General features: G+C 51.2%; 8 protein-coding genes across 8 annotated transcripts; 4 read left to right on the forward strand and 4 right to left on the reverse strand.

Moving 5' to 3' along the window:
• Positions 1–2,524: 2,524 nt before the first annotated feature.
• On the reverse strand, positions 2,525–8,524 carry COCSUDRAFT_64375 (cytochrome P450). The gene is made up of 11 exons (XM_005652257.1): positions 8,329–8,524; positions 7,932–8,168; positions 7,707–7,791; positions 7,448–7,561; positions 7,040–7,165; positions 6,615–6,737; positions 5,462–5,653; positions 4,997–5,101; positions 4,211–4,341; positions 3,669–3,882; positions 2,525–2,994 (listed from the first exon to the last, which is right to left on the reverse strand). Exons 1-11 carry the CDS (start codon positions 8,430–8,432, stop codon positions 2,788–2,790), a joined length of 1,638 nt encoding a protein of 545 aa, XP_005652314.1. The 5' UTR covers positions 8,433–8,524; the 3' UTR covers positions 2,525–2,787.
• Positions 8,525–9,855: 1,331 nt separating this feature from the next.
• Positions 9,856–11,933, reverse strand: COCSUDRAFT_8587 (hypothetical protein; the record flags this gene model as incomplete). The annotated part of the gene is made up of 4 exons (XM_005652258.1): positions 9,856–9,965; positions 10,779–10,911; positions 11,425–11,511; positions 11,784–11,933. Coding segments are annotated over 4 exons (480 nt in total), but the record flags the coding sequence as incomplete, so codon positions are not given.
• Positions 11,934–12,527: 594 nt separating this feature from the next.
• Positions 12,528–14,493, forward strand: COCSUDRAFT_11411 (3-isopropylmalate dehydratase; the record flags this gene model as incomplete). The annotated part of the gene is made up of 7 exons (XM_005652259.1): positions 12,528–12,659; positions 12,787–12,843; positions 12,955–13,022; positions 13,162–13,271; positions 13,501–13,561; positions 13,952–14,093; positions 14,422–14,493. 7 exons carry the CDS (start codon positions 12,528–12,530, stop codon positions 14,491–14,493), a joined length of 642 nt encoding a protein of 213 aa, XP_005652316.1.
• Positions 14,494–14,706: 213 nt separating this feature from the next.
• Positions 14,707–15,621, reverse strand: COCSUDRAFT_52265 (hypothetical protein). Its single transcript, XM_005652260.1, has 2 exons — positions 15,391–15,621; positions 14,707–15,150 (listed from the first exon to the last, which is right to left on the reverse strand). The coding sequence occupies exons 1-2, from the start codon at positions 15,567–15,569 to the stop codon at positions 15,024–15,026; spliced, it is 306 nt and encodes a 101-aa protein (XP_005652317.1). The 5' UTR covers positions 15,570–15,621; the 3' UTR covers positions 14,707–15,023.
• A 272-nt stretch (positions 15,622–15,893) lies between these two features.
• Positions 15,894–18,386, forward strand: COCSUDRAFT_64378 (hypothetical protein; the record flags this gene model as incomplete). Its single annotated transcript, XM_005652261.1, has 6 exons — positions 15,894–16,023; positions 16,366–16,432; positions 16,771–16,914; positions 17,257–17,357; positions 17,745–17,922; positions 18,273–18,386. The coding sequence occupies exons 1-6, from the start codon at positions 15,989–15,991 to the stop codon at positions 18,384–18,386; spliced, it is 639 nt and encodes a 212-aa protein (XP_005652318.1). The 5' UTR covers positions 15,894–15,988.
• A 299-nt stretch (positions 18,387–18,685) lies between these two features.
• Positions 18,686–19,842, reverse strand: COCSUDRAFT_52266 (hypothetical protein). Its single transcript, XM_005652262.1, has 4 exons — positions 19,578–19,842; positions 19,449–19,489; positions 19,282–19,342; positions 18,686–19,163 (listed from the first exon to the last, which is right to left on the reverse strand). The coding sequence occupies exons 1-4, from the start codon at positions 19,657–19,659 to the stop codon at positions 19,081–19,083; spliced, it is 267 nt and encodes an 88-aa protein (XP_005652319.1). The 5' UTR covers positions 19,660–19,842; the 3' UTR covers positions 18,686–19,080.
• A 618-nt stretch (positions 19,843–20,460) lies between these two features.
• Positions 20,461–21,687, forward strand: COCSUDRAFT_55758 (amine oxidase; the record flags this gene model as incomplete). The annotated part of the gene is made up of 3 exons (XM_005652263.1): positions 20,461–20,680; positions 21,013–21,215; positions 21,460–21,687. 3 exons carry the CDS (start codon positions 20,461–20,463, stop codon positions 21,685–21,687), a joined length of 651 nt encoding a protein of 216 aa, XP_005652320.1.
• Positions 21,688–21,736: 49 nt separating this feature from the next.
• Positions 21,737–23,649, forward strand: COCSUDRAFT_55759 (amine oxidase; the record flags this gene model as incomplete). Its single annotated transcript, XM_005652264.1, has 5 exons — positions 21,737–21,773; positions 22,029–22,230; positions 22,608–22,725; positions 22,955–23,116; positions 23,467–23,649. The coding sequence occupies 5 exons, from the start codon at positions 21,737–21,739 to the stop codon at positions 23,647–23,649; spliced, it is 702 nt and encodes a 233-aa protein (XP_005652321.1).
• Positions 23,650–25,497: the final 1,848 nt, after the last annotated feature.

Below are 25,497 nucleotides of genomic sequence, written 5' to 3' on the forward strand. Positions count from 1 at the left end.
CAGGTGGGGCTAAACGGGGCCGGGGCCAGCCGGGGAGTGATAATTAAGGCTACAGAATATGCAGATAGACCGGATAGACATCCATATCACTGACTCAACATGTGCTGATGGCGAGGCATACCTGGGCCTTGGCAATGTGTCTGTTGGTAATTTGGTGGATGACAAAACCACAAAACCCTCCAATGATTATGGACATGATGTCCATTTTCCAGTCGTAATCTGTTGCAAAGCAAGAATAAAGGAGGCCCCCGGTTGCAATGCCCAGGCTGTAAGATGATTCAATCAGCCCTGCAGCGCACAGCAGAACATAAGCGCACTGGCCAATATTGCACAATTTAGAAGCTTGGCCTTAAGCCAGACGGGACTCTTTTAGTCTGCTGAGGCGTGCATGAAAATGAAAGATGGTGTCTTGGAGAATTTACCGTCTGGGAGTATCAAAATTGCTGCACGACCTATCACGTATACCATGGATAGCACCATGATTCAGGCGCCTCTGCAGCTCCGAGCCAACTTTGTGATTCACAGAAACCAATGCGAAACTGCTAATGGCCAGTGCTCCTTGATTCAACAAGAACCACCTGCATACTGCTAAGGAATCAATCTGTAGACAGTGTCTTTAAATGAAAAGAGTTCGCAGGTGGGAAGGTGTTCCCACCTGATCTTACGAGCTTTTGTTTAATTCGATACGAACGACGAACAATGAAGGTGTGAAAGGGTATGTCACTCTCAATGAGACAAATTATACGTATATCAGCCAATAAACGGACTGATTAAAATGTAAATATGCCTATCCGCATCAACGTCTGGACACACAGGATGCCAAAGTGCTGTTGAACTGCAAGGGGATTGAAAGAAAAGAAGTACTTGAGCAGGTGCTGGCACATGTGCCAGCAACTAGTTCTTACCCCTTGCATTTCCGGCACAGCTACTGGTGCAAGCATCAATTGCCCGCGTTATTTGCCGCAAGGATACCCAATTGCAGGATTTTATATATCCGCTGAAACCCCGCGTCAATCAACGTAATACTCCCCGCTACTCCCTGCTGGTCTGCTTTATTCTTTCTCGTTCGTACTGAATGATAAACGCTCTCCTCTGCAGTCTTTCACACCTGCGCAAATATCCTCCTAATCTACTTTTCAGCACGACAGAAGGGGGGATCAAGGAGCATTGCCCAGTCGTCAGTGCAACTGAATCCTGTGAATCACAAGTTGTGCGTTGAGCTCCAGAGGTGCTATGTTTTGGTATCCACAGTGTTTCGAAATTATCTTGCAGGACGTTGATCCGTTGGCCGCAGTGGCAAGGAAGCCATGATCAGGATGCCTCCGCCAGACGGTGATTTCTACAAGGAACCACTTTTGTCTACTGATGTACGCCTTGGTACCTTGGAGAGTCCCTTTTTCCCCAAAGGTAAGCTTGTCAGATACGCATTATTTGACAGCAGGCTTATGTTTTGCGGTGTGAGCTGCAGAGCTTACCATTGCCTGTTACTGCCTGAGCATTGCGATCGGTTCTCTCTTGTACACCTCCTTCACAAAAGACCAAGACTGGGCGACTGAAGTGCGGGATATCATGTCCATATTCTTTGGAGCTTCTTGTGGGTTTTTGATCCACCGCTTGGCCAGAAAAATTGGGATGGACCAGGTACGCCTCACCACCACTTTGAATGTCTTTAGAGTCAGGCAATCAATCCCCTGGCTTACCCATTTGCTTACCTTGTACCCCAAACTGTTGCTCCTGGAGTAACCTCTGGCTCACCATTTGACGTGCTTTGTAGACCACGCCCAGTGCTGACGAGGCGAGAAGCATGAGTAATGCTATAAAGGCAGGGGAAGCTGGAGATAAATCGCAGCAGTGATTACGAATACGGCATGCATATGCTAGCACCACGCAAGGTGCGGAGTTGTGTAAGACGGACCCCCTTAGAGGAAATTTCAACTACAGAGCACTTGTGCATACTGTGTTTACATAATTGTGAAGAATTATACACAAGTGCATAAGAAGCCAATTGGGCTGCATTACAAGTACTGCCTCTACTAGATCCAGGGGGCTAACATGCCACCCAATTGAAAGGGTCTCCAGGCATCAAATATTTGCTGCTACCTAACATTAGCCCAGCATGATAGCAGGCGCTTTTAATGGGCCCTATGCTGGCGGCAGGGCAAAAAGTGAATAAGAATGAAACCAAGTGCCGAGCATCCCTTTGGGCATGATATGTTGGAGTTCTGTTTCTGTTCACATTTAGGTTCACACAGCAAGACCTTTTCCGGCGGTGCCAATCAATGTCCAGGTGTCGAATGATCTTCTCAATACCGTTGGCTTCGCACATCATAACCAAAGCTTACGCCCTGCAATGCATATGCCTCAATCCCAACAAATAAGAGTCCCCGAGTGCCCACTGCTGACACGTTCCTGGGTGGCGCGGCAATGTGCTCGCACAACTCAAGACTGCTCAGGGCATGCAGCTTAGAACTGGCAGGCATTACTGTGCCATCAGGACAAGCTTCCCGAGCTAGGCTTCAACGCCAACGCAGGACTAACAGCGTTACATGGACAGGGGTCCTGTTATCAAATCGTACCCAGCGAATGCAAGACATGCACCAGCATAGTACATGGCAAGTCGATCTGCATCATTCGGCTCACCAAGCTTCTCAGTGAGGTCTTTGATGGCGTCATTCTCAGGGCTCGTTTAGACCAGACATGCCAATAATAATCAAACATATGGCAGTGCCAATTTTGGCACAGAGCAAAGGGCAGGCATGCTTGATGAGTCAGACATGCCGATCATGATCAGACGCTGTGGCGCGGAGTGAAGCGCAGGAAGACATCGGAGGTGGGGGACCGAGCAGAGGGGGAGACCCCCCAGTCGACGGGGGATCCGGAGAGATTGGTAACATCGTAGTCACGCGCGACTAACGCCAGCAGTACCTTGGCTTCCATCATGTACAGCGGGTACCCCAGGCAGAAGTGGACGCCCATGCCAAACGTTGCCAGCGCCTGCATATCACATAATATTCCTCGCGAGGAGTGCCACAGGAAGATATCTATCAAGGCAATAGCCACTCGCCAGTCAAAAGAGCTTTTGTCATGCACAAACAGATCTAATGTCAATCAGTGCCCCAGCGCCTGCAGCTCAGAGGCCCTCTTTGTCAGCATCAGGATCCTTTATCACTGTATCATAGTGGTCATGAGCAGCTAGCGGTTGCAGCTCTTCGTTAGGCACAAAGTAACACAGAAACAAACAGCAGCCCGAACCTGCCAGTTCACAGACTCTTTTGCTAGACACAGAGACGGTGGGTTTTTGCCAGACAACTCAGTGACACAGAGGCAGTCAGCAGCCAGCACCCTGCCACAAACAGGGCATCAGGACAAACTCCATTTGAGGAACCAGGCAGCTGCTAAGTGCACGGTTTTGTTGCAAAGAGCCGGCATGTTTGGCACGAGGTCCGTATCAAGCCATACAGGACTTGCAGCCCTCTCCAGCCTCACCCAGCAATCCAATGCAGCTGGAAGTAAGCGTCAATCTTTGCGACACACATTTGAAGGGGGTGCAAATTAGCTGACACAGGCAAAGTGCAAGAACGACCTGCACAGGTGTCCTCTTGGCTGTCTTCACTCTGCCAATGGGGTTCTGTATAACTTTGAAAGAGCTGCACAGCTGTAGAACGCACCGAGGTGTCAAGCTTGTTGCTGTCATCGAGCCAGCGCTCAGGCCTGAAGGAGTCGGTCAGGTTCGAGATGTCCATGTGGCGCGGCAGGGGAGAATCAGCGTGATCCCCGGCGCTGACGCGCGGATCGCTTGCTTTGGCATACATCAGGCTTGCCAGGATCACAGCGCCCTTCTTGATGCGCTTGCCGTGCAGCTCAAAGTCCTCCTTCACCGTCCTGCACAGCCCGCATGCAATGGCTTCTAAAGCTGTTTGCTCATATGAGGCTTGCTTCGGGGATACTTCTCATGGGAAAGAGGCCTTGGGTTCTGCAAAGTGCGGCTTTTGTGGCTGTGTCTTGGACAAGTCTATGGCTGTGAAAATCTCAGCAGAATTTCTCGATGCACTTCATTGCCTGCATGATTATTTCATTATCGGTATAATGCTGTGTGCGTCGCAGACTGAGGGCCAATGTAACTCATGGGTTGCAGGCATTCAATGGAATGTGTCGTGCATTACGTCAGGCATTAGTAAGCAGACGTTAGTAATGAACCACTTGCCTGAACAGGAACTCTGCGGGCCCCCAGATGCGCAGCACTTCGCGCGCGACTGCGTCCGCGTATCGCATCTCGGCCATTGCGGCTCGGCTGAAGCCGGTGCCGTGTTTTGCCACAATCTGTGCCTGCTCCTCGCGCAGCTGCAACAGCAGAAACACACCCAAGCCACATCATCATTATTATTGTTATCATGATTACAATTACACGCTTTTCCTGCCAGAAGGCAAGGTACGTCCTGCAGACAAGCTGCAGGTACAGGCTGCCACTAATCCTACCCCTTGTTGGACTCGCCAGATCCAAGCAAGACCCAATCAACCGTGGGCACGGTGCTCAGTAGTTATACCATCCCCTGCCAGCCGGGGCCACATGAGCCACTGCTAATTGCACTCAGCCTGCTCCTTGCACAGCCACAGCAGCAACACACCGAAGCTACATCAGCCGCTAGAAGGTGCAACACGCCAGCTCCACGCAAAGCTGCAGGAGGAATGTCTCTTGTGGGCACTGACTGAGTCTGGCTGCCCAAAGCCAACACAGGCATCATGATGAGACTTTTCAGGGCAGCATGCAGCAAAATGTGAACTGTATTCGTGCTCAGAGAAGGTAGGCATTGGGGATGATGGCTTGCATTCCTTCTTTGAGGACTGCAGATGAGTTCAGTACCATTCACTCTTCATGCACCAATGCTCCACGCAAGCTCATTTGAGCGTTCCAGAAACTGGTGCTCTTTGATCTTCGGGGAATACACCGCTCAAGCAATGCAGATCTGCATGCATGCCTTACAAAAAGAAATCTCACCTTGTCCAGGATGACGGGTGGCAGGTCTGGCAAGATTCCCAGCAAAACCTTGTGGCTCTCGCGCGACGTATCGCTCCCGGCAAACATGAACATCAGCACGTTCATCTGCAAAGCCACAGCAGCCACATCAAGAGCCACTTTTGAAGTTTGCAGCCATTCTTCACTTCCAGACTTGCTGACGTTCTGTTTGGCAGATTAGAACTTTCCAATCATAGATTCATCTTCATGCATGTCTGGCATGTGCTTACTGTATACATGCCATGTCTTGCCGTTCCCAGTCAGAAACACACAAGTTCTCCTCACATGCTCATAGGTATCCTCTTGCATGACATGACCCACATGTTTCAGGGGTGTGCCACATGCACCGAGAACTTGTGACATGCAGAAGCTTCTACAGAGATCCTAAAACCCCGACACCCAATATTTTTTTTTAGTTCATACCAGCAAACGCTGAATTTTCCTCACCGAGAGGTCGTGCACGTCCAGGGGCTCTCCGTCCTCCACCTTGGCTGAGGCGAAGAAGGACAGCAGCGTGTCTTTGTGCACGTTGCCTGCTTCAAACTCCGCCTTCTTGGCAGCTACGCGGTCCCGGATGGCATCCAGAATGAAGTCGCGCGCGCGCTTGGCTGTGTTGTAGGGCGTTCCCGGCAGGTCCAGCTGCATGCATGCGCAGTTACTACCACCAGTAATGCACTAGTAACATCATTAGTGTTACCGTTGCCACCAGTACCTGTGTTCCTGCCGATGAAGGCCATGAGCGCCTGCAGACAAGCTGCAGGTAATGGTCGCCACACATCAAGCCCCTTGACGGACTCGCCAGATCCAAGCAGGACCCATTCAAGCGTGGGCACCCAATCTTTGTCATTAATGATAGTACCCATTTCTGCCGGAGGCAAACAAGCCCTCTGCAGACAAGCTGCAGGTGAAGGCTGCTCCGTAATGATAGGACGCAGGTACTTTATCAGTATCGATCTACACTTGTCATTGCCCAGACGTCTTGACAGCAACGAGGACATGATTTATTGCTGCATGTGGCTTGAGGAAGGATGACAACCATCTTCTGGCCGAGCAATCAACTGCACTCCATTCCCAACACTCACAGTTAAGAAAAGCACAGCTCCCACTTGTATTTTTAGCAGCTGAGCTTTGCTGCACTGGGCAGGTTGCTCCTTCATAAAGAGCAAGGGACAAGGTTGCGCGTATCCGTTGCAAATGTAAGGAGGAGTATATTTTGCTGACAGGATCGTGCACTGAATTGCAACCTACTGCAGAACTTTCAACCCAAGCCTGTTCAATTCAGGCCTGTTTGTCTTCCGAGCCACAAAAGGATTATGTGTCAGAAACGGTGCTGTTGCTGTGGGCCGTTTCAATGGCGTGCGACCTAATGACTCCACAGAGCTTTTGCATGCAGCGCAGGTTCTATAAAGCACCTGATAGAGGTGAAGATCCAGAAATGGCTCTTGGAAGAGGAGATCACGCGGCAAAGCCTGGGGATCTGATTGTGCTTGACTCTCAGGTCTGTCATAGCCTTGATGGCCCCTTTCACTTTCTTTCTATCAATTCTTAGACAACCGTGTGAGTGTCCCCCAGAGGAGGCATTTTAAGGGCTGGTGCCTACCATGAATGTGATGGAGTTGGAGCTGAACTCAGTCCACTTCTGCAGGAGCAACGCCTTCTCCTCCCCCTTGATTCCCAGGCCCACAACCAGGCCCTCGGCAAAGTCAAACGCCAACTCCTGCATCTGCACTGCCCCAGCACAACCTTATCAGTAACCACAGTTCACAAGAACCTCATGTCTTCCGGTAGAGACCCTTTCCTCCAAGGTGCTGAATTTCTGACGGGATTTGGACTGTAAGAGCAGTGCTTCTGAGACTGGCACTTGAACACTGGAACGTGTACAAAGGCACTTCCACTCAAGTAAGTGTCATATGGCTTTCGGACAGATCTTAAGATTCGATTGCTGACATCAGCAGCGGCAGGAAAGATATTGGGGCCATTCAATTGTGATCAAAAATCCCTTCAGGAACTTCATCAGGACTGCACCGCGGGTATGAGGTTAACGCGTTCTTGCGCAGACCAGCTATTGAGGTATTCCTCGCATGTTTCCACCACTCGGGGCAGGTAAGCATCCATTGCATCCGGGGTGAACGCCGCGCCCTGCTGCCTCCTCTGCAGCACACAGAGAATATCAGCACGTCTGCCTCGCTGGCTTCTACATACTTCAACATGACATTACCTATTTATAAATGGAAGCCAGCACTGCCAGCCTTGCTGGTATCCATATCCACAGATCAAGCAAAAGATTCACGTGAAGAGGAGCTCAGCAAGTGTGCAAAAGGCATAAGTGCCCTGCTGGTTGAAGATAACCTTCCAGAAAACCTGCAGCGATGTCTTTGCCAGCATTGCTTGTCTAGGAGTCAAGATGGCAGATGGAGAAGAGCAGACAAGCACCTGCTTCATGTGGGACGCCTTGTGCTTTGGAGCGCCCATGAGCTCCTCGCCACACAGCGCTTCCAGTGAAGGCGCTGTCATCCATTGCGTGAGCTTGTGATCTCCCCCAAACACCTGCACGCACCCACTTTGACTTTGGGGACTACCCATGTTATAGGAAACCCCGGCATACTTTCGTTCATCCCGTAGCATGCGCGTTACTCCAATTCAGTAAGACACATGCCTCCAGTTGGCATACTGCGAGCCAAACTGTGCATACCTTCTGCAGGCCTCTGAAGTCTGTGACCACCACAACATTTTCCCCAAAGATGTTGCTTTTAAAAACCGGACCAAACTTCTTTACCCTGCAGCCAACAAGTCCGGCAATCAGGAAAATACACACCTCATCAAGAAGCCAAGGTGGAACCGTTCGACCTGAAGAGATCTGCCCCAATACAGGACAGCTGTGCTAAGGTGCATTGCAGCAAGCGAATTGAATGCCTACCTTTTGTGTGCCCATTCCCAGTGGTTTGCTTTAAGCTCTGCCGTCTCTCCAATGAAGGGCAGGCAGAAATTGCCATCTGGCTCTGGCAGGTCTTCCAGAGGAGTACCTGCTTCGGTCTTATCCCATGCGACACCTCCGCTTGTGCTTGCAGCACCCGTCTGAAAGTCCCCACTGCTGAGTGCTGCTGCAGGATTGCAACGCTTCTTCTTGCTGAGATGGGATGACAGAACAGGGACCCTGGGGGAACGCATGCAAACAACAACAATAAACGCATATTGAGCATCATTCTGATGATGCAGTATGATAAAAAGCAGCAGCTGAGAAAGACAAGCTGGTACTGTGAAGAATGCACTTGCCAAGACAAAGAGAGGCCCTGCGAGAGGCACTTGGATCCCACCTCACGGGAGGCACAGCAGAAGATGGCGCTTTGACGGGAAGTGGAGCATCGCGAAGGGATCTGCATGCACTGCGCGACGGGAGTGAAGAACTCCAACCCGCCATGCTTGTGATCTCAATTCAAGCGGTAAGGAGACCTCCCGAATAGCACTTCAAAACGCCTCACCACGTTTGTGTTGATTCATAAGGAAAACCTCGTCAGAATCTCGGTGGGAGAAAGACGAAATCGTAACTCTCTAGTTGCATTCACGTTAACCCACCACAAACCCTGCCCAATGGGAAGCTGGAAGAAGCTGCAGCAGCCTGCGTTCCCAGCTGGCAACTGGTGGTGATTGCAGACTGCATGGTGCCAGCCCGTGCTTCCATATCTTTGCTTGCTCCTGTGAACGATAAAAATACTAGTGACGCTGCAATAGAATGGTGCTAAGCCAGTAAAACACGAACATGGACACGGAAACGTTTCCGGGTCGGTAGGTTCTGGGTTCAAGTCCGGGTCTGGCGCAATAAAAAGGGCTCAGTTCTTTTGATTCTTTTTTTTTTTTGATATAACAAACTGTGGCCCTCTCTGGGCGATTTCCTCAGCGTTGTCCCTACATGGGAGAGACATATGTCAGGTATTCTGTAATACAGGAGTTTTCATTCGGTCTCTGTTTTTTTCATATGTCTGTTTCCCTGCAAGGCAGAAGAGGAAGTTGATCTCGAAATTGTTGTGTCCAGACCCCTTTTTGACAGAAACTTCCAGGTCAGCCCGTTCTGAGCTAATCCTAACAGTTTGCCTTTGACAAGTGCCTTACAAGTGTGCCTGTGCAAAGCGTTGAAAACAGAAGACATAAAAGACTCAGGAATAATCATTACAATGCCCAAGCACTTCTCCACAGGCTGCAGCCCGCCCACAAAATATCATGCGCTGGCTCACAGTCAGTGTGACAGCTGACAAAGCCACATATCAATCGCTGGTCCATCCTGATAGCAGCACTGCTGCATTCTGCAAAGAGCAGCTGTGAACAGGAAGCGCTGTCTTCAAGTTGACTTCACGAGAGCAGGAGCCACCTGCACACGAAATCGCACTTCGATGAGATTTAGGTCTGTGCATTCTGAAATACATCCTGGCCCCAGAAATGCCTGCATACTAAACGCGTCACCATATAAGAGGTGTTGCAACGCTGCTCTAGACTTCAAACCAAGATATGGCTGGCTCCTTCTTTGGCACCCCAGCCAAAGCCCAGCTTCCCTCAATTTCAAACAAAGAGCTCATGCTGGAAGATTGCAAAGGTTGCAAGCTAAAACGGGAACCTTTGCAGATCCCAGAACTGCATGCACATCGATACCTAACAGATGCATGCCCCTGAGATTGTTCTGGTATGCTGTGATTATTCTGCAGTGCTACAAAGCCGCAGAGGTCCCTCAAGGGAGGTTCCTGCCCCATCGCCTGCATGCCTGGAATGCTTCTGCCCTCTTGAAAGAACCTCACTCGGCCTGCCACACTGTAATCTGCAGCAGTACGAGCCTCACCTCAGGTCTGCACGCCCTCCTTGACGATATCGTAAGGGATGGGGGTCACGGTCTGCGCCACCACGTTCAAAATGGTGAAGCCCTCGCGCGGCTGCACGATGGCCCGCTTGCACTTGGGCGGCTTCTCTGCAGACAGCACCGACACACTGCTCAGATTCTCCCTCCAATGAGCCTCAATTACTGCCGCTGTGTCAGAGCATCAGGATGTGGCAGCCTGGATTCGGATGGCTCACTGAGACTTTCCCAAATTGCTGCAAACCTACTGCCCACTCCACTGTTCTTGGCAAGTCCCTTCCTCCTCAAAACACCACAAACTCTATGTCCCAAAGGTCCTCAACAAATAGTCCCTTTCCTTGCACATTCTCCTCAGGATAGCATGCTCTCATAGGACTCTTGTTAATGACCCTCCTGGCAACAGATCCTGTCCTTTGCTGCTTACTTGGGCATGCCTAATCACCAACTTAGCACGCCCTCTGTCTCTGCCCTCCTTACAGGCCCTGAACAATGCCAGCTTACAGAAGGGGGGACTGTCAAATGCAGATCCTTCTCGAGCACTAGTAATCTTCCAGAGGACACACATAGAAATAATATCCCTCTGCAGCACGAGCGCTCTTCCAGAGGATGCACGTTTAAATCAAATGCTCCTCGAGCTTTAGTGATCTTCCAGAGGATGAGCACAAACCCCATTCAGCCACATGAAGCATCTCCTCACACACATGCAACACCCCCTCCGCTTACTGTCATCCTCCTGGGCCACATCTTCATGCAAAGACCATGCTGTGTGTGTGATGTGCTCTCCAAAGGAGGGATAAAAAGATCCCAGGTGCACTGAATCCCACAGGCGTCTGGTGCACACAAATGCCCTCTTTGCATCTGTCATTGCTGAAATGCAGGGCTCACAAAAAAACACCACTGTATGGCTAAGAAGTGGGCACTTACCACCGCGCTCCTTGGCAGCGTGCTTGACGGCGTCGTTCTTCTGCGTGCGCGCGAGGAACTCCTCTCTGCAGCGGCTGGGCGCCACGTGCTCGATGCGCACATGTATGCGCTTCCTGATGATGCGGTTGCCGATCTGCGCAGATCACAGACATGAGCTTCAGCAGCTGCACACAAGCAAGGCCCATGCAAGCCGCAGCTTTGCAGCTTTGCAGCTTCTCATGCTGCACTCCCAGACCCACATGCAGGAGGCCACAAAACTGCCTAAGACTGCGCAGAAAATTGCCAGCGATGCCTGCCTACGCCACAGCTTTGCAAATTACCGACGCTGCAGTTCTAGACCCACATTCTAGAGGCCCCACAAAAGTGAGACTTGGCAGCCCTCTTGCCAGCACAGCATGTTCCAGCCTCAGCGCTACCAACAGCTTGCACTGATCTTAAGACTCCCAGCTGTTTTTTTGGATGTCACCTCCGGCATAGCAGGAGGACGCATTAAGCCATCTTCAACCCACACAGGAACTTTCTCTTTAGCATATGAGAGGGCCCAGGCAAGCGAGCGATGACAGATGAGGCTGCGCAGCCACAGCAGCAGCTTCTTCTCTAGTGCTCCTGTGGGCAGACAGTAATACGGGCTGCCTTGGAGACTCACCAGCTTGTTGACCTCCACTCCAAGAGCGCGCTTGGTGACATTCCACACAACGCCAGTCCTGCCATGGTACACCTTGTGGGGCATACCCTGCAGTAGCAACAAAAAGTCTAGTCAAGGCTGAGTCCGGGGATGCACAGCGATATCCCACGTCCTGACACCTGCAGACCGTCGACAGTCCATGCAAACATGACAACTGATTACTCGCAAGCAGCAGCAACTGTGGCTTTGCCAGTCTCCCATCACGTCTCCATGCCACATCCCCACCATTGGTCCAATGCTAAGCTGGACTTACCCTACAATCGCTGTGCCATACTCCAAAATGTCAGCAGCTAGCTGTCAGGTGTGGGCTGAGCAATCACCTTCTGCACTGCAGAGTTCACTTTGATGTCCACATAGTCCCCGATCTTGTATGTGCGCAGGTACACTGACAGAGGAATGTAACCATGTCCACGGAACGGCCTTGAGAAGGAATCGCGCGTGCGCGCCCTAGTTCCGTGTCCAGCGGGCATTTTTCCTGCAGCAAGGAGACATCATCGGTGAATAGAAGCAGGCCCAAAATTTGCTGCGAATTCAGCAATCGTAGATCACCACTGCTACCTCAAACTATCTGTAAGCACACCGCACAAGATCTTTTGCATATTTGCACAATGCAATATGGTCAGCACAGGACAATGCGACACAAGTACACTTGTTGAGAATCTGTGAAAGGGCATTTCGGTGTGCTCACAAGTACCGTGGGAACATAGAGCACGTACCTTGCCCTGATGGTCACGGATCAGCTGTCTCTTTCCTCCTGTAGGTCCTGAAGTTGGCCGAGCTGGGCTTCTTGGCGGCTTGTGCAAGGACCGCCGGTGGACGGCTGGGCTGGTGACTCATTGGCTGAGGTGACTTGAGCACGTGCTCCGTTCACCGGCTTCCACCACCAGCTTCCCGTGCGTTGCGGCCTCAGGACAGCATCAAAGCACTTTTTGAAAGACAGAAACCCAGAGTGATTCATTTTGCGTTGCATCACAGCTCGCAAGATGGCTGTTGGGGCAGGACTGGGGAGTGCGGCTCTGCCGCAGGCTCGCTCTGGTCTGCGTAGCCGATCATGCATTAACCAAATGCCGCTGCAAAGACCTTCGCGACATGTGCTTAGAATACAAAGGACATGCAGAGCTTCTGCAACAGGCACCAGCAACGGAAAGGCAGAGAACACACGAGTCATCCGCGGGCCCTGCTACGTGACCAGAGATGTGCTGCCCCCTCAATCGCTTTGAAGATCCTGATAAAGACCTCTTCATGTGCACCGTGTTTCCCTTGCAGCATGATGGAATGTACGTGACGGAAGCAACTAACAAGTGTCTGGGTGTGTGGTGGCAGAACATTGACACTGACCAGATCATCCCAGCAGAGTATCTGACCCTAGTACCATCGAAGGTACTTTTCTAGATCTGTCTACATTGGCCCTGATCTCCAGTACCCCAGGGTCCTGGTGCTCTTTGCACTTATGCCATGCACTAACTGGACGGTGGATATTGAATTATGCAGCCAGAGGAGTACGAGAAGCTGGGAAGCTATGCCTTGATTGGTTTGCCAACAGAGCTGTACGAAAAACGGTGGGTGTCAATTGTATCTTCAAATCCCCAATGCAGCGTTTCTGCAAGCCCCCTGCTTCCCTCCGGGCAGATCATTGTTGAGCTGTTCACAGCTATGCTCAGGTCACCGCGATGGCTTGAGAAGTGTGTGCACCGGCAGGTTTGTGGAGGATGGACGGATGAAGACCGAGTACCCAATAGTGATTGGTGGGCAGAACTTTGGGTGTGGCTCCTCTAGGGAACATGCTCCCGTGGCAATGGGGGCTGCAGGTGAGCGTCTGTGGCACTATGACACCGCTTGAGTGTCTCATTCACTCTAGCTTGGGTGGGTCTGCTGGTATTCTGGGGCGTCAGCAGCAAGCCTTGTGAGCATGATGGAGGTTCATAGGAGCGCTGTGGAGTGAGGGTTTAGAATTAAGAAGTAACTTCACATGATGCGCCTTTACCTCTTATCAGTTTGCATGGAGGGTGGCTCTTGACAACCTCTGTGCTGCTGCAGGTGCCAAAGTGGTTGTGGCAGAGACCTACGCCAGAATTTTCTTCAGGAATTGTGTGTCCACGTGAGTCTTCTCCCATTTAGCACATAGTGGGAAATGCAAGACAGGACTAGAGTAGAAGATCTACATGTCTGCCTGGACCTCGGTGTCGCAGGGCCTGCCTTTGATTCTGCCGTTGCTAGGACTTGGCTACAGGTATTCCTCCCAGCCAGCAGTGGCCTTGTTGTCATGTGAATCTGCGCGCTCCTGGACTAAGAGCTGCCCTCCTTCAGGGTCGCCAAATCTTTGACGGAATGCAGACACACATTCCGAAGTTTGGGATATGAAACTGGGCAGTGACAGACTGCCTACAAGATCATTGAGCCTCAGATGGCTCCCCAAAGGTCTCTATAATGTAAGAATTTAACAATCCTTTCAGGGCAAATGGTGAGTAAGTCTTGTTTGGGTTCACAGGGGGGAGCTGTACCCGTGTGAGACAGATCTGAGGCTGTGTGAGGAGTTGGAGACTGGGGAGGAGGTTGAGGTGGACATGAACAAGGATGTGCTGACTGTGCTCGCCACCGGAAAGCAGTACCAGCTCAAGCCCATCGGCGAGGTGCGCGCATTTCGTGCATGTATTGTGATGCATGCATTTCATTCAGACCTCAAGGCAGCCCGTTATGTTAAGAAATGGCGCTTGCCCCGGCAATCATGGCTTCATTACTTCTGCTGAGCGTTGATGTGACGTGGTTGTAAGGGGCCTCGTATGTCCTTGCCTTCGGTCTTGATATAATGGGACATCTTTACTTAGTGCTCTCTGCAGAGCATCTTGAAGCCATGGGCTAATTGGACCTGGTTTCTTGTCATACCTCAGTGTGGATGATTGTTGTGATGCCCCTTAGTAGACTTGTACTCAGGATTGATCCTTTGTGTGCAACCTGCAGGCCGGACCTGTGGTAGATGCAGGGGGTATTTTTGAGTATGCCCGCCGGACAGGCATGATGAAGCTCGCTTGAGGGCGCTTGCGCATCTACCTCTGAATCTGCAGAGGAGCTGGTGGCAAGGCATCAAATGATACATACCAGTGTTCATGCTGCAACATGATGTTGAAGTTATGTTGACAAGATCTCCTGATGTGAGCACGAAAGCGAATGAATGATGCAATAGAGGGGGTTTGCAGATCAACAATTTTGAGTTGCCCGCACAGGCGATCATGAATGTCATTGTGTGACGGTTGCGCCTGTATTACACGATCATCAGCACGATGCCGTTGGCCAGTTCTGACCTGCTCAAAAACATCTCTTGCTTCAAGCAGCCCTCTGAAGAGAAACAAAGCTGCTAGATTTTTGTTTTGGCACCCAATACATCAGTAGTCTCTTAACGAAACCTCAAGGACGACGATCCATGCATGCACCCATGCATCCATACATATGTGTTTTGCGCTGCACCGAAGATCAGATTATTCGCTGTGCAAGCTTCTGCTCACTGAAGCCTCATCCTCAGGCTAGCATGCATTGAATTATATCACAGGGCTACTTGCAGACTCTCACAACTTTCCTTCTTCCTTCAACTCCTTTGCAGCTTCTTTCCTGGCCCAGGTGGTGATATTGGTGTCTGGCTTTGCGCTAAGTCCCACTGTGAGCATCACAGTAGCTGCCACCAGCGTGAAGTACCTGCCAGCAAATCTATCTTGTCAGTGCTAGACTTCATGATGATGATGAAGCAGTCGATCTAAAGCGACTAATGCAGCAAAGAAGACCACGGTCTCTCATCCTCTTACCAAGGCAACAGATCCACACGAGTGTGCTGCATATACAATTTCATCATGTGGATGATCATTTACGTGAATAAATGGAACAACAAATACGATCCTCCAAAATTGACGAGGTACTCTGGCCTTAGGAAGCCCTCACCAGGGGAGCTCCCACGATTCCCAGTGACGCTTCTGGCCGGGGGGCGGTGGACTCTCGTTGAACAGGTAACCCCCTGGCGTGTGTTTGCCAGGCGAGAGGAAGGTCTCTTTTGCGTGGCTATCAGCTCTAGGTCTGAGATTTCGCAGTGCTGAGGGTGCCAGCCTCTTCAGGAAAGACATGCTCCACCGGCAACGCGCCCCACATCAATCAGCACCCCATATGGCGCTCAAATATGGGCTGCTATTCTGCGAAAGCTTGCCCTGAGGGCGAGTCGAGTGCATGAGACAGGTCTGAAACGTAACCCTCAGTCAGCGCCAGCTCGGCGCTATCTTGATGGCTGTCTTCGAAACACCTTCCATCCAGATGCAGACCAGATGCACACTCAAAGTCGCAATACTTAACATATAAACGAAATCGCGATAGTCATGAGAGATCAAGCATAATAGTACAAAATGAAGGCCTTCGTCAGCAGCTCCACAGCAAAGGCATCTGCACACTCTTCCAGCAGGCCATCAAATCCTGCTTGCTCATGCAATAACTTTAGAAAACACATACAGAGACCCTGGATCGCTTACGAGTCTCCCAGCATCCGAAGGCGATGGAATTTGCAACACCAGTCAGCCGTCAGTGCAGGTTTGTGTGTCTCAACATTGGCCTGTAGCTTTCTTCGTGGCTTGACAGGAAGTTTGTCTTGGAATGATCTTCTCATTGTTCACATTGTTGTATACAAAGTGTAAAATTACTCCCCCGCATTGCAGGTGAGCTCAGTTCAGCAGACTTGCCACCTGAGGGCCCCGGAAGCGAGCAGCAGGAGCAGTATGACCTTTCAATAGACGTCTTCCCTCGCCTACACGAGAAAGACCCATACAGGTTGGGTTTCTGTGCTCAAGCACCCCTTGCGCTGGAGCCTTTTGGTGCTTTTTAGACACTTGCCACCAAACATGGGGTTACCTTGACGATGCTGTGTGGCTGCAGCCGGCTTGGGCTCGCAAGGGAAGCCTCCTTCGAGGAGGTGCAAGATGCCAGGAACTACTTGTACGAGGTGGGTCAAACTTTGTTCTCACATTGCAGCCTGGAAATACTTCGGTCTTGAGCAGGAAAATGAACAAGTCCTCTGTTGCAAAGCATGCATCTTTGTGTTGCAAAAAGGCACATTTATGTCTGGAAATTCTTTGTCTTGGGTCCTGGTTGCCGGGGGGCGGTATTCTGAGCACCGTGCCCACTGTTGATCGGGTCTGGCAAGTCCATCAAGGGGCAGGCTAGTGGCAGCCTTTATACGCAGCTTGTCTGCAGATGCACCTTGCCTCTGGCAGGAACAGCGTGTAATAAAACGCTTCATCATCGGGGCAAGACTCGAATTCAGCGTGTGACTCTGCGCAGACGTACAAGAGGCATGAGAGGAGCAGGGAGGCCATAGAGCTGGCCTATGACAGCATCCTGCAGGAGCGGATGAAAGTGCGGCACAAATACGGCTTCCAGCCACCTCGCAGGGGCCGCAAGAGCGATGTGCAGGGCGATCCCCTGGTATAAACCCCTTTATTATACCCATGCAGCTGCAGGCTTGAACTGTGGCGCTGTGGTGTGTTCCTCAGCATAGTAAGACATCGCCTGTCTGGACCCCTGACCCCTGTCCCTCTCCCCTGTCTGGACCCCTGTCCCCTTAGTTTCGAAGCCCGGCCAGGGCCGTTCAAGGCAGTAGCCATCCTGCTTTCAGTGCCCATCGCCAAAAATATGGCATGGCACCTGCATGCTTCAGCAGTGATGCCGCAGAAACCACCATGCATCGGATCTGTGCAAGTTGGTGGCAGAGCTGTGCAGAGGGGCGGAGTGATAGAGTGACTGAGGATTTGTTGGTGGGGTGTGCAGCCAACGGGCATCATTGGGAACATCAAGGAGAGGTTGGAACCATCAGTGCCATTGCCCACCATTGTCAACGACGGCTCCATTTTCATCATGATGGGACTCTGGTGAGTGCTGCAGCTGTACAAAGACAATCTTGTGCTCTAAGAACTTGATGGCGTTTAGACCGATGGGCTAGCATCGCTTGCTTTGATTATTTAGCGGTGGATCAACAGGTTTGAAATGTATCTTAATGTTGATCGAAGTGGACTGTCAAATATCAGAGCAACAGAAAGGCTGCAGCACTGCATATGTTGTTTTTGCGCTGAAGACTGGGAATATTACTGTTTAGCGCAAAACTTTTAGCGCTAGCCGACAATGAGGCAGGATTGCATCATGCCTCCCCTGCGTTCCCGGAAGCCAGACGGACTCTGCAGTAGCTAAATTTCTGGCAGAGCAAAAGGTCACCGGTTCAAGACCTGATCCTTGACTCTTTTTTGTTCTTTGCATCGCAGGGCGGCTTGGCAGACGAGCACGGCGGACCCGTCGCTGCCGGTGGGCGCGGCGCTGTGCTTCTCAGTGTGGCGGCTATTCGACAAGCGCAAGAAGCGCGCGCCCGAGAGCGACCTCGGCCGCTCGCCCATCTGGGGCGCTGTCGGCGTTACCCTCTTTGGCTTGTTCCTGGGATCCCTGGTGCGCGCCTTATTTTGCCTGGGCATTGAGTTTATGCATGGCTTCAGCATGTAGCGTTGTCTGATCGCCCTCAACAACACTGCACCACAAATTTCACCTTCGCCCACCCCAAGCTTAAATTTCCACCGTCCAGAGTGTAGATCTGAACGTTGGGTATGGTGTAAGGCAACGGACCTCAGCATGGGTCCTTCATGTGGCCCTAAAGCCGTGCAGAAAGCAGAGTGTTGGGGTTGCTTGGGAAGCTGCATACTTGGGGAGGTGCTTTTGTGATGGGGCTTTGGGCGACTCATTCTCTGGGCTGATCATCACCGATTCACTGTGACTAATAAGAGTGTGTGCTGGCACTGCAGGTGAGTTGGGCGCTGGTCAGAGTGCTACCCCTGCCGCGAATCATCCGGCCTGATCAGGCGGGGCTCTTCATCATCAATATTGTGATGGGCCTGGTCTGCATCTTCTTCAAGTGAGCAAGCAGTGGATTGAAGACACAACTCAGGCTTATCGTCAAGGCAAATGACTCGTCTGAATGTGTCGCATGATCGGTCCGATCATGGCTGCAGCTGTGCCGTGGTGATTTGCATGCTGAACAAGCACTCAAAGTGTGGCACGAGGTCTGTATGTTGATGGTTGTGTGCAATGTGTATGGGAACAGCTGGGACAAGGTAACAGTGCATAATATGAGGCTTCCATTGTTGACACCATAACTAGTCAGGCTATGTCAATGTTGCAATGCGGCAATCTATCTTATGTTCCGGCCAAGGCCACTGCACTTATGGCTACTTTACAAGCTTTGCAAGGGCCTATCACCCATTATCATAATGCACCAGAAAGCAAGACTGCAGGGGCCTAGCTCCATTGCGCAAACACTTCCAGCTGTCCATGTGTCTAGAGGAAAGTTGTTGAGATCAGAAACCTGATGATACTGTAGCAATTGGCTCCGGCCCATACTTTCTGTCACTCCATCAATCTATTGAGGAATTGCTCATGAGGTCTGCCACCTCATATCATACTGATCAGGAACATGTATTCCACTGTGAAAGCTCAGACACTGCCCTGCTGATCTGAGGCTGCCATGCTGAGCTGTTCTGCCCTTGACGCAGCAACTGCTCTGCAAGCAGCCCTTCATCCTTGTGCTGCATCTCTACAAAGTTTTAAAGATGCCTACTTGGCATCTCTGCATGGAGTCTCGTCCTCATTATCGCTCCACTCCCCAAATGGCCGCTGCTTGTGGAATATGCAGCACTCTGACAGCAAGCACACAGCATTTGAGAAAGGCAACAGGTATAGCTATCATATACAGCAAGGGTACTCCAAATTGGATCTCAACCATGCCACAAACGTCTGCTGAGCCGCAGCACTCACTCTTGGAAGACTTCTTGTTGAGGAATTCGTTGTCCACTACGTCCTCTGACCACTTCACCGCCTGGCAATCAGACAACAGCAGGTGAGCATGACAATATCATTGAGGAAAAGTCAGATATTCTTTGAGGTCGACAATAGAGCTGTATAACCAAGTCAAGACGCCTCACCTTCTTCTTCCGCCTTGGCGTGAGCCTGAGAGTTACAATCTCTGCGATGCAGACCAACAGAATTAGATTTCAATCAAACATATCCCTCCGCCAACTTCCAACCAACCAGCACACAAAGGGAGACCTTGCCTGCGACACCGTTGCTTGAAGATGGTTGCGAGGACGGGTGAAGGCCTGCAGCGATCGTTGCAGCCGATGCCGTTCTCTGCATCAGCTGCAAGCAATTGTTGTTGTTTCTGCTCGGAGAGCCCTCAGTTGACTTTTACCACCAACTTACCACTTCTTGATGAACACTTGCGGGTCCGGTCAAAAGGTTCCTCTCACGAAAGCTGAGGATATCAACAGCTCCGCCTGGAAATTGGATCGTGATAACGGAAGTTTTCGTCAAATATCCTAAATCTTCTGAGTGTTGTATGGTCTCCTGTGCCAAGTTGGAGTTGCTGACGACCTGCTCCTGAGCACGTGAGTGCATGCGATAAGATCATTAGCTCTGTGCGCGTGAACAGAGACGGGTACTTGTTGATGATTGTCAGAAAGTCGTATTTGCGGAGGTGAGACCGTGTGTCTAGCCAGGAAGAGGGGACACTTTGCACAGGGCTTGCCACATGGGATCTCTTGGCTGCATTGGAACGCTTTCATCGCCCAAGACAGGGCCTCGAGAGCACGCATGCAGCTTGCTTTCACCAACTATCAGGAGTTTCAGGCACCATCGGACCAGTGGTTGGCTTCCAGCCCGTGAGTGTGCAGCGTTGCAGCACAGACTCAGCAAATCGTCAAGACGTGCACAGTCGAATGCTCGTTCCCTCATCTGTACAGCATTACAGGGCGACCTCAACGACGGCTATGATGTTGTGATCGTTGGAGCAGGTGATCTGCCTTGGCTTTTGAAGACGTGGTCTGGACCTGCCTCACCTATGGATGGACCAAGTTGATTGCTCTGCAGTATGCTCCTCTCATGACCCTCTGAATACATCATTTCACTGAGAGCTTCATTGATTTTTTACCAAATTGCATGGCAGGTGTTGCTGGGCTGGCGTGCGGCCTGCAGCTGCAGAAAGCAGGAGTGAACTTTGCCATCTTGGAGGCCTCTGATGGCGTGGGGGGCCGCGTGCGCACAGATGAAGTGGATGGCTTCCTGCTCGACAGGGGCTTCCAGATCTTTCTGACGTCCTACGAAGAGGCGCAAGCTGTGCTCGACTATTCAGCGCTGGATCTCAAGCCCTTCTATGCAGGTATGGCCCAGAACGGAGCATGAGCATCGCAATTTCCCTTTGCATGTCCTACATTAGGGAGGCAGCAAATTTCACGGGAACGATGGTGCTTTTGCATGAGTGACATTGATTGCTTGGGAATTGCTTGGGACTCGCTTGGGCTGCTCTCTTTCCTCGGGCTCTCAAGTTCAGGTCCTTCTCCTTAGCACACTAATAACTGTACTCCATGCCAGGGCTCTCAGGATGTCTGACTATGCCTGAATTGCATGTGCTAGTGCAAAATCATGACAGTCTGAATGTGTGGTCTTACCGAAGAAGGAGTCCTGAGATTGAGGATCCATGCAACCATGCAGGTGCACTGGTGAGGTGGAATGGCGGCTTTCACAGGGTGGCAGATCCATTCCGGCACCCAGCGGACGGCGTTGCCTCTCTGCCAAACCCAGTGGGGTCACCCTTTGACAAGGCCCTGGTCGGCCTGTTCAGGATTAAGGCCCTTCTGAAGAGCCCAGCTGACATCCTGCAGGCGCCAGAAACCTCCACACTCAGCCGATTACAGGTTCTGACACAACATGCATTGAGAGTGCATCAGCAAGAGACTGTGTCAGAGCATTTGTTCTATCTACCTTTGCCTCTGGGTCACTGACAGAAAGCAGTGCCTAAGGGACTCATGAAGTGCAGTGCATGATCATGAAATTCCTGGAGACCTACCATTAGGTCTGCTTCAATGCTTGACTGAGCCCACACGCTTGCAGCACACTGTCTGCACTCACACGACCCTCACACAGCTCCTTTGTGCGCAGGCAGAGGGCTTCTCGGCTGACATCATTGACCGCTTCTTCCGGCCGTTCCTGGGCGGTATATTCTTCGACCGCGGTTTAAACATGACGTCGCGGCTGTTCGAATTCGTAATGCGCTGCCTGGCCACTGGGCAGAACTGCCTGCCCACTGCGGGCATTGGCGCCGTCGCAGACCAGCTCGCCGCGCGACTGCCGCCCGGCTCCATCCACACAGGCATGAATTTTTTTTGACATTGCTTGCAGTTGTTCGTACTGTTTCCTAAGGCCAATCTGGGGGTCAATGAACCGCAATGATGGGCCACCAATTATCTGGGTCAGTGGGCTTTGAAGCAACACTGCAGGTGCGTGATGTCATGATAATTGCGGCGCAAGTGAAGGGGTGACTCAATTTTTTGATTGACCTCCAGTATGATACACTGTGTCATCCAATGATGTGGGCTCATCTGGGGCGAACCCCTGTAGTGTCCTGCAAAGGGGTTCATCTGTGCAGGCATCAAGGAGTACCCTCAAACCTGCACTTTTGAGCCTTATATTCATATAGAGGCTGCTGCATTGATGCTCACGCTTCACAGGAGCGCGTGTAGAGAGTGTGGCGGGCGGCTCCGCCGGGCAGCCGGGCAGCGTCGGCCTGGCCGGCGGCCGCTCCGTCAGCGCGCGACGCGCGATCGTGGTGGCGACCGATGCGCCGGCTGCGCGCGGCCTCCTGGGCGACGCGCTGGAGGCATCGCCTTCAAAGACAGAGCCCGGGGTTGGCACCTGTAACCTGTACTTCAGGTGGGCAACCTGCTCCTTCGCCTGATTCCTTCTCAGTTGGTCCGTCATGACGGCAATGAGTAAAGGATAGATTGGATGTCTCCGCCATCCCAGGTTCCTGGTCAAATAGAAGTGCTGAAGCTTAAACATGGACGGAGGGACCCAGCTCGTGGCTCGTGGCACGGGTTCCTTTAGCTGCGCAGGCTGCTGAGAGCAGATGCATGCGGGAACTGCTTCTCTGCTCACTTGCGCTGACCTGCAACCTGCAGGCTGACCTTGCAAGTGGAAAAGATCAACCCAGGTTGAAGAGCAGATATGTGGGCAAAATGTAAAGTGAGACTGCTCGAGCATCTGGGGATTCTGTGTGCATCATGTAAGCAATCTTGTGGTGTGCACAGGGCGCCAGCAGCTCCCAGAGAGGAGAATATTCTGTACCTGAATGGAGAGAGCGGGGGCCTTGTGAACAACGCCTGCTTCCCCTCCACTGTAGCGCCATCCTATGCACCCCCTGGGCAGGTAAAAATTCTGTCGTCTTTTAAACATTCTCTGCTGGCACTTCTTCCTTGAACAATCGGATGTATCCTGCAATTGCCTCAACACACGCAAGTGTATACCGGTACAGCATCCTTGTATTTTTGAAGACTCCATGCAAAAGATCCCGGTGTGCGTTGGGAATATAAGCACTGAGAGCCCCTCCGCTGCTGCTGCTATTTATCCTATTCAACTTTCAATTTCTTCTGTGCAGGCACTGGTTTCAGTGTCCACAATAGGCACGCAGCCGGACATGTCAGACGAGCAGCTGGCGGAAGCTGTGAAGGGTGAGCTGGCGGCCTGGTTTGGCGCGGACCAGACAGCTACCTGGCAGCTGCTGCGCATCTACCGCATCCCCTTCGCACAGCCCAACCAGGTGCCCACTTCATCTTTCTGCCCTCTCTTCTGATTGCATCAACCTATGGTGCCGCCATGGCATGCCGAGCACTGTCTGTAGTGGGCTACAACATGATTTTCTGACTCTACATAAGCATGTTGAAGTGATCTCCTGCACAGCATAGCAGGGATCGATTCACCCAGCAATCTTGCACCCATCACAAAATTCCTAAGGCTCCTGGGCCGGGGCATCATTGCGTGTTGTCACGCAATGTGCAATTGCGAGGCAACCCTTGATCTACTGTAATACCTAGCTTTCGGCATGTGCATTTCAGTATGACAAAATTCTAAGAGAAGTATAGGATGTTCACGCGAGGCTGTGTTGCGCAGGCACCGCCGACAAATTTTGTGAGGCCGGTGAAGCTGTCAGAGGGGCTGTATGTGTGCGGGGATCACCGGGACTCTGCCACCTTGGATGGAGCTATCAAGTCAGGCAGGAGGGCTGCTGAGGCAGTTCTGTCTGGCTCTGCAGCGCTGCCTGTTGGACAACAGCCTGTCGCTGTGCAGGCCTGAAGGATTTTGACAGCTGCATGCCTTGCTTATGCACCATGAGACAACCCTTTCCACCTCTGGACCCTTTTGTGTCTTGACCATCTGACTTTTGAGAGATGTAAGTGTTGGTTTGTGCCGGTGCTGCTGCAAGAAATGCAGGTGATGAATTTGACATATCGGGAAGGTGTGTCTCCTGCATGGGGAATGCGCCAAGCATTTGTATTGATTTGGCTCATGACTGTACATGTTGGGTGTGACAGATCTAGAATGAACGTTTGGCAGTACTAGGAAAATGACAACCCTTTTTTTGGATTCCCGGACTTGAACCCCATAGTTTCCGTGTCCATTTAGAGGTGATAAGATTGAATCTTTTGATAGGTGTGTATTCTGCTTGGAAAATCCCCAGGTGTTGATTTGTTTATTTGGAAATGATAGATCTGCAAAGAGGATCTAGTCTGTGATGTCAAAGGAACAAAGTCCTAGTCAGAACTGCGCTCCTGTAATTGCTGATGTACGATTTCCAAATTTCCAAATTACATTGACTCGGCAGATCAGCTTTCATTTTGTTTGTTTTGCGTAATAATGCAGCAAAACCCACTAATCTGGAAGCTTTCCATTAGTGCAATCCCTTGCTGTCGACACTCTGCTCATCATCATCATTATCATTATTATTATTATATTATTATTATTACCGTATACGCTTTTCCTGCCAAAGGCAAGGTACGTCTGCGCAGACAAGCTGCATGTAAAGGCTGCGAAATTCCTACCCCTCGTGGACTTGCCAAAACCATGCAAGACCCCAATCAAACGTGAGCATGGTGCTGAGTATATGTACCGCCCCCCGCCAGCCAAGGCCGGGGCAACTCTGCTCACACGGAAAGAAAAATGGGTCTTATAGATCTGGTAGTGTTCCATGCAGGAGGTAGTTTATTCTTATTATTCAGGAGGTAGAAGAAACCACCTCCTGCATAGCAGGCGGACAACAGCGAGCTGGCTGCAGTTGCTCGCATCAGCTGTATTCCTCAACAAACCACTTGGGCCCCCTCAAGGGCACCACCACTCCTTCTCCTGCACCACAAAACCACAAAATTCTCTTTTGTCACAGACTGGCTGCTGCACCCAGGGAAAATCAGTTGTGGGAGCAGGCAGAAGGATGATTGCATGCTATTGCAGATGCCTTGTTCTCATTGGGCACGCACCCATGCAGTTGAAGCATTTTTGCTGTCCATAGCCTCCGCACAGGGGGCACAGCACAAGCATGTCTGCAGCGCCGTCCTGGAAAGGACTCCAGTCCAAAAGGTAGTTTCCTGCTGGCACACAGCTGAGTTGCCAAGGAGCTTCTGGACTACTTCGATAGGCTCCGGGGTCCTCTAGGCTTGCAAATTTGACTAGCAGTGAGCAATGCATTCAGTAGGTGCATGGCGCTAGTGCAGGCCTCACCCTTACAGACAGAACACTGCTGCAACTTTGTGCCTTTGCAGGGTTTGCATGTCACCGCTACCTTCTTCTGTTTCACACAAACCTTTCCTCAACATACTGTTACAGCAGCCAATTCGGTGACAGGAAAAGAAAAGGCTTTGGTCACTGTAAAGATGGGACTGACATTCCCATATTCTCCCAGATCAGATATTTAAAAGCAGCTTTCTTCTTACTTATGAAGCATGCCAATGTACCTTTCTCTGCTTAACCCCAGCACGCACGGTGATCATTGCCAAATTGCTGACCCCGAGAGTAATACCACCGATGGTAATTAAAGTGCCAAGACTGGCTCCAGCAGCTCTTAATAATGGCGATCTCATTAAAGGATAGAACGAATATCCATCTATGAAGAGGTCCTTATAGACGATGGCCTTGTCGTAATCCTTTTCC

The sequence above is a fragment of the Coccomyxa subellipsoidea genome (genome assembly GCF_000258705.1).
Source record: "Coccomyxa subellipsoidea C-169, whole genome shotgun sequence".
Taxonomy (NCBI): domain Eukaryota; kingdom Viridiplantae; phylum Chlorophyta; class Trebouxiophyceae; family Coccomyxaceae; genus Coccomyxa; species Coccomyxa subellipsoidea.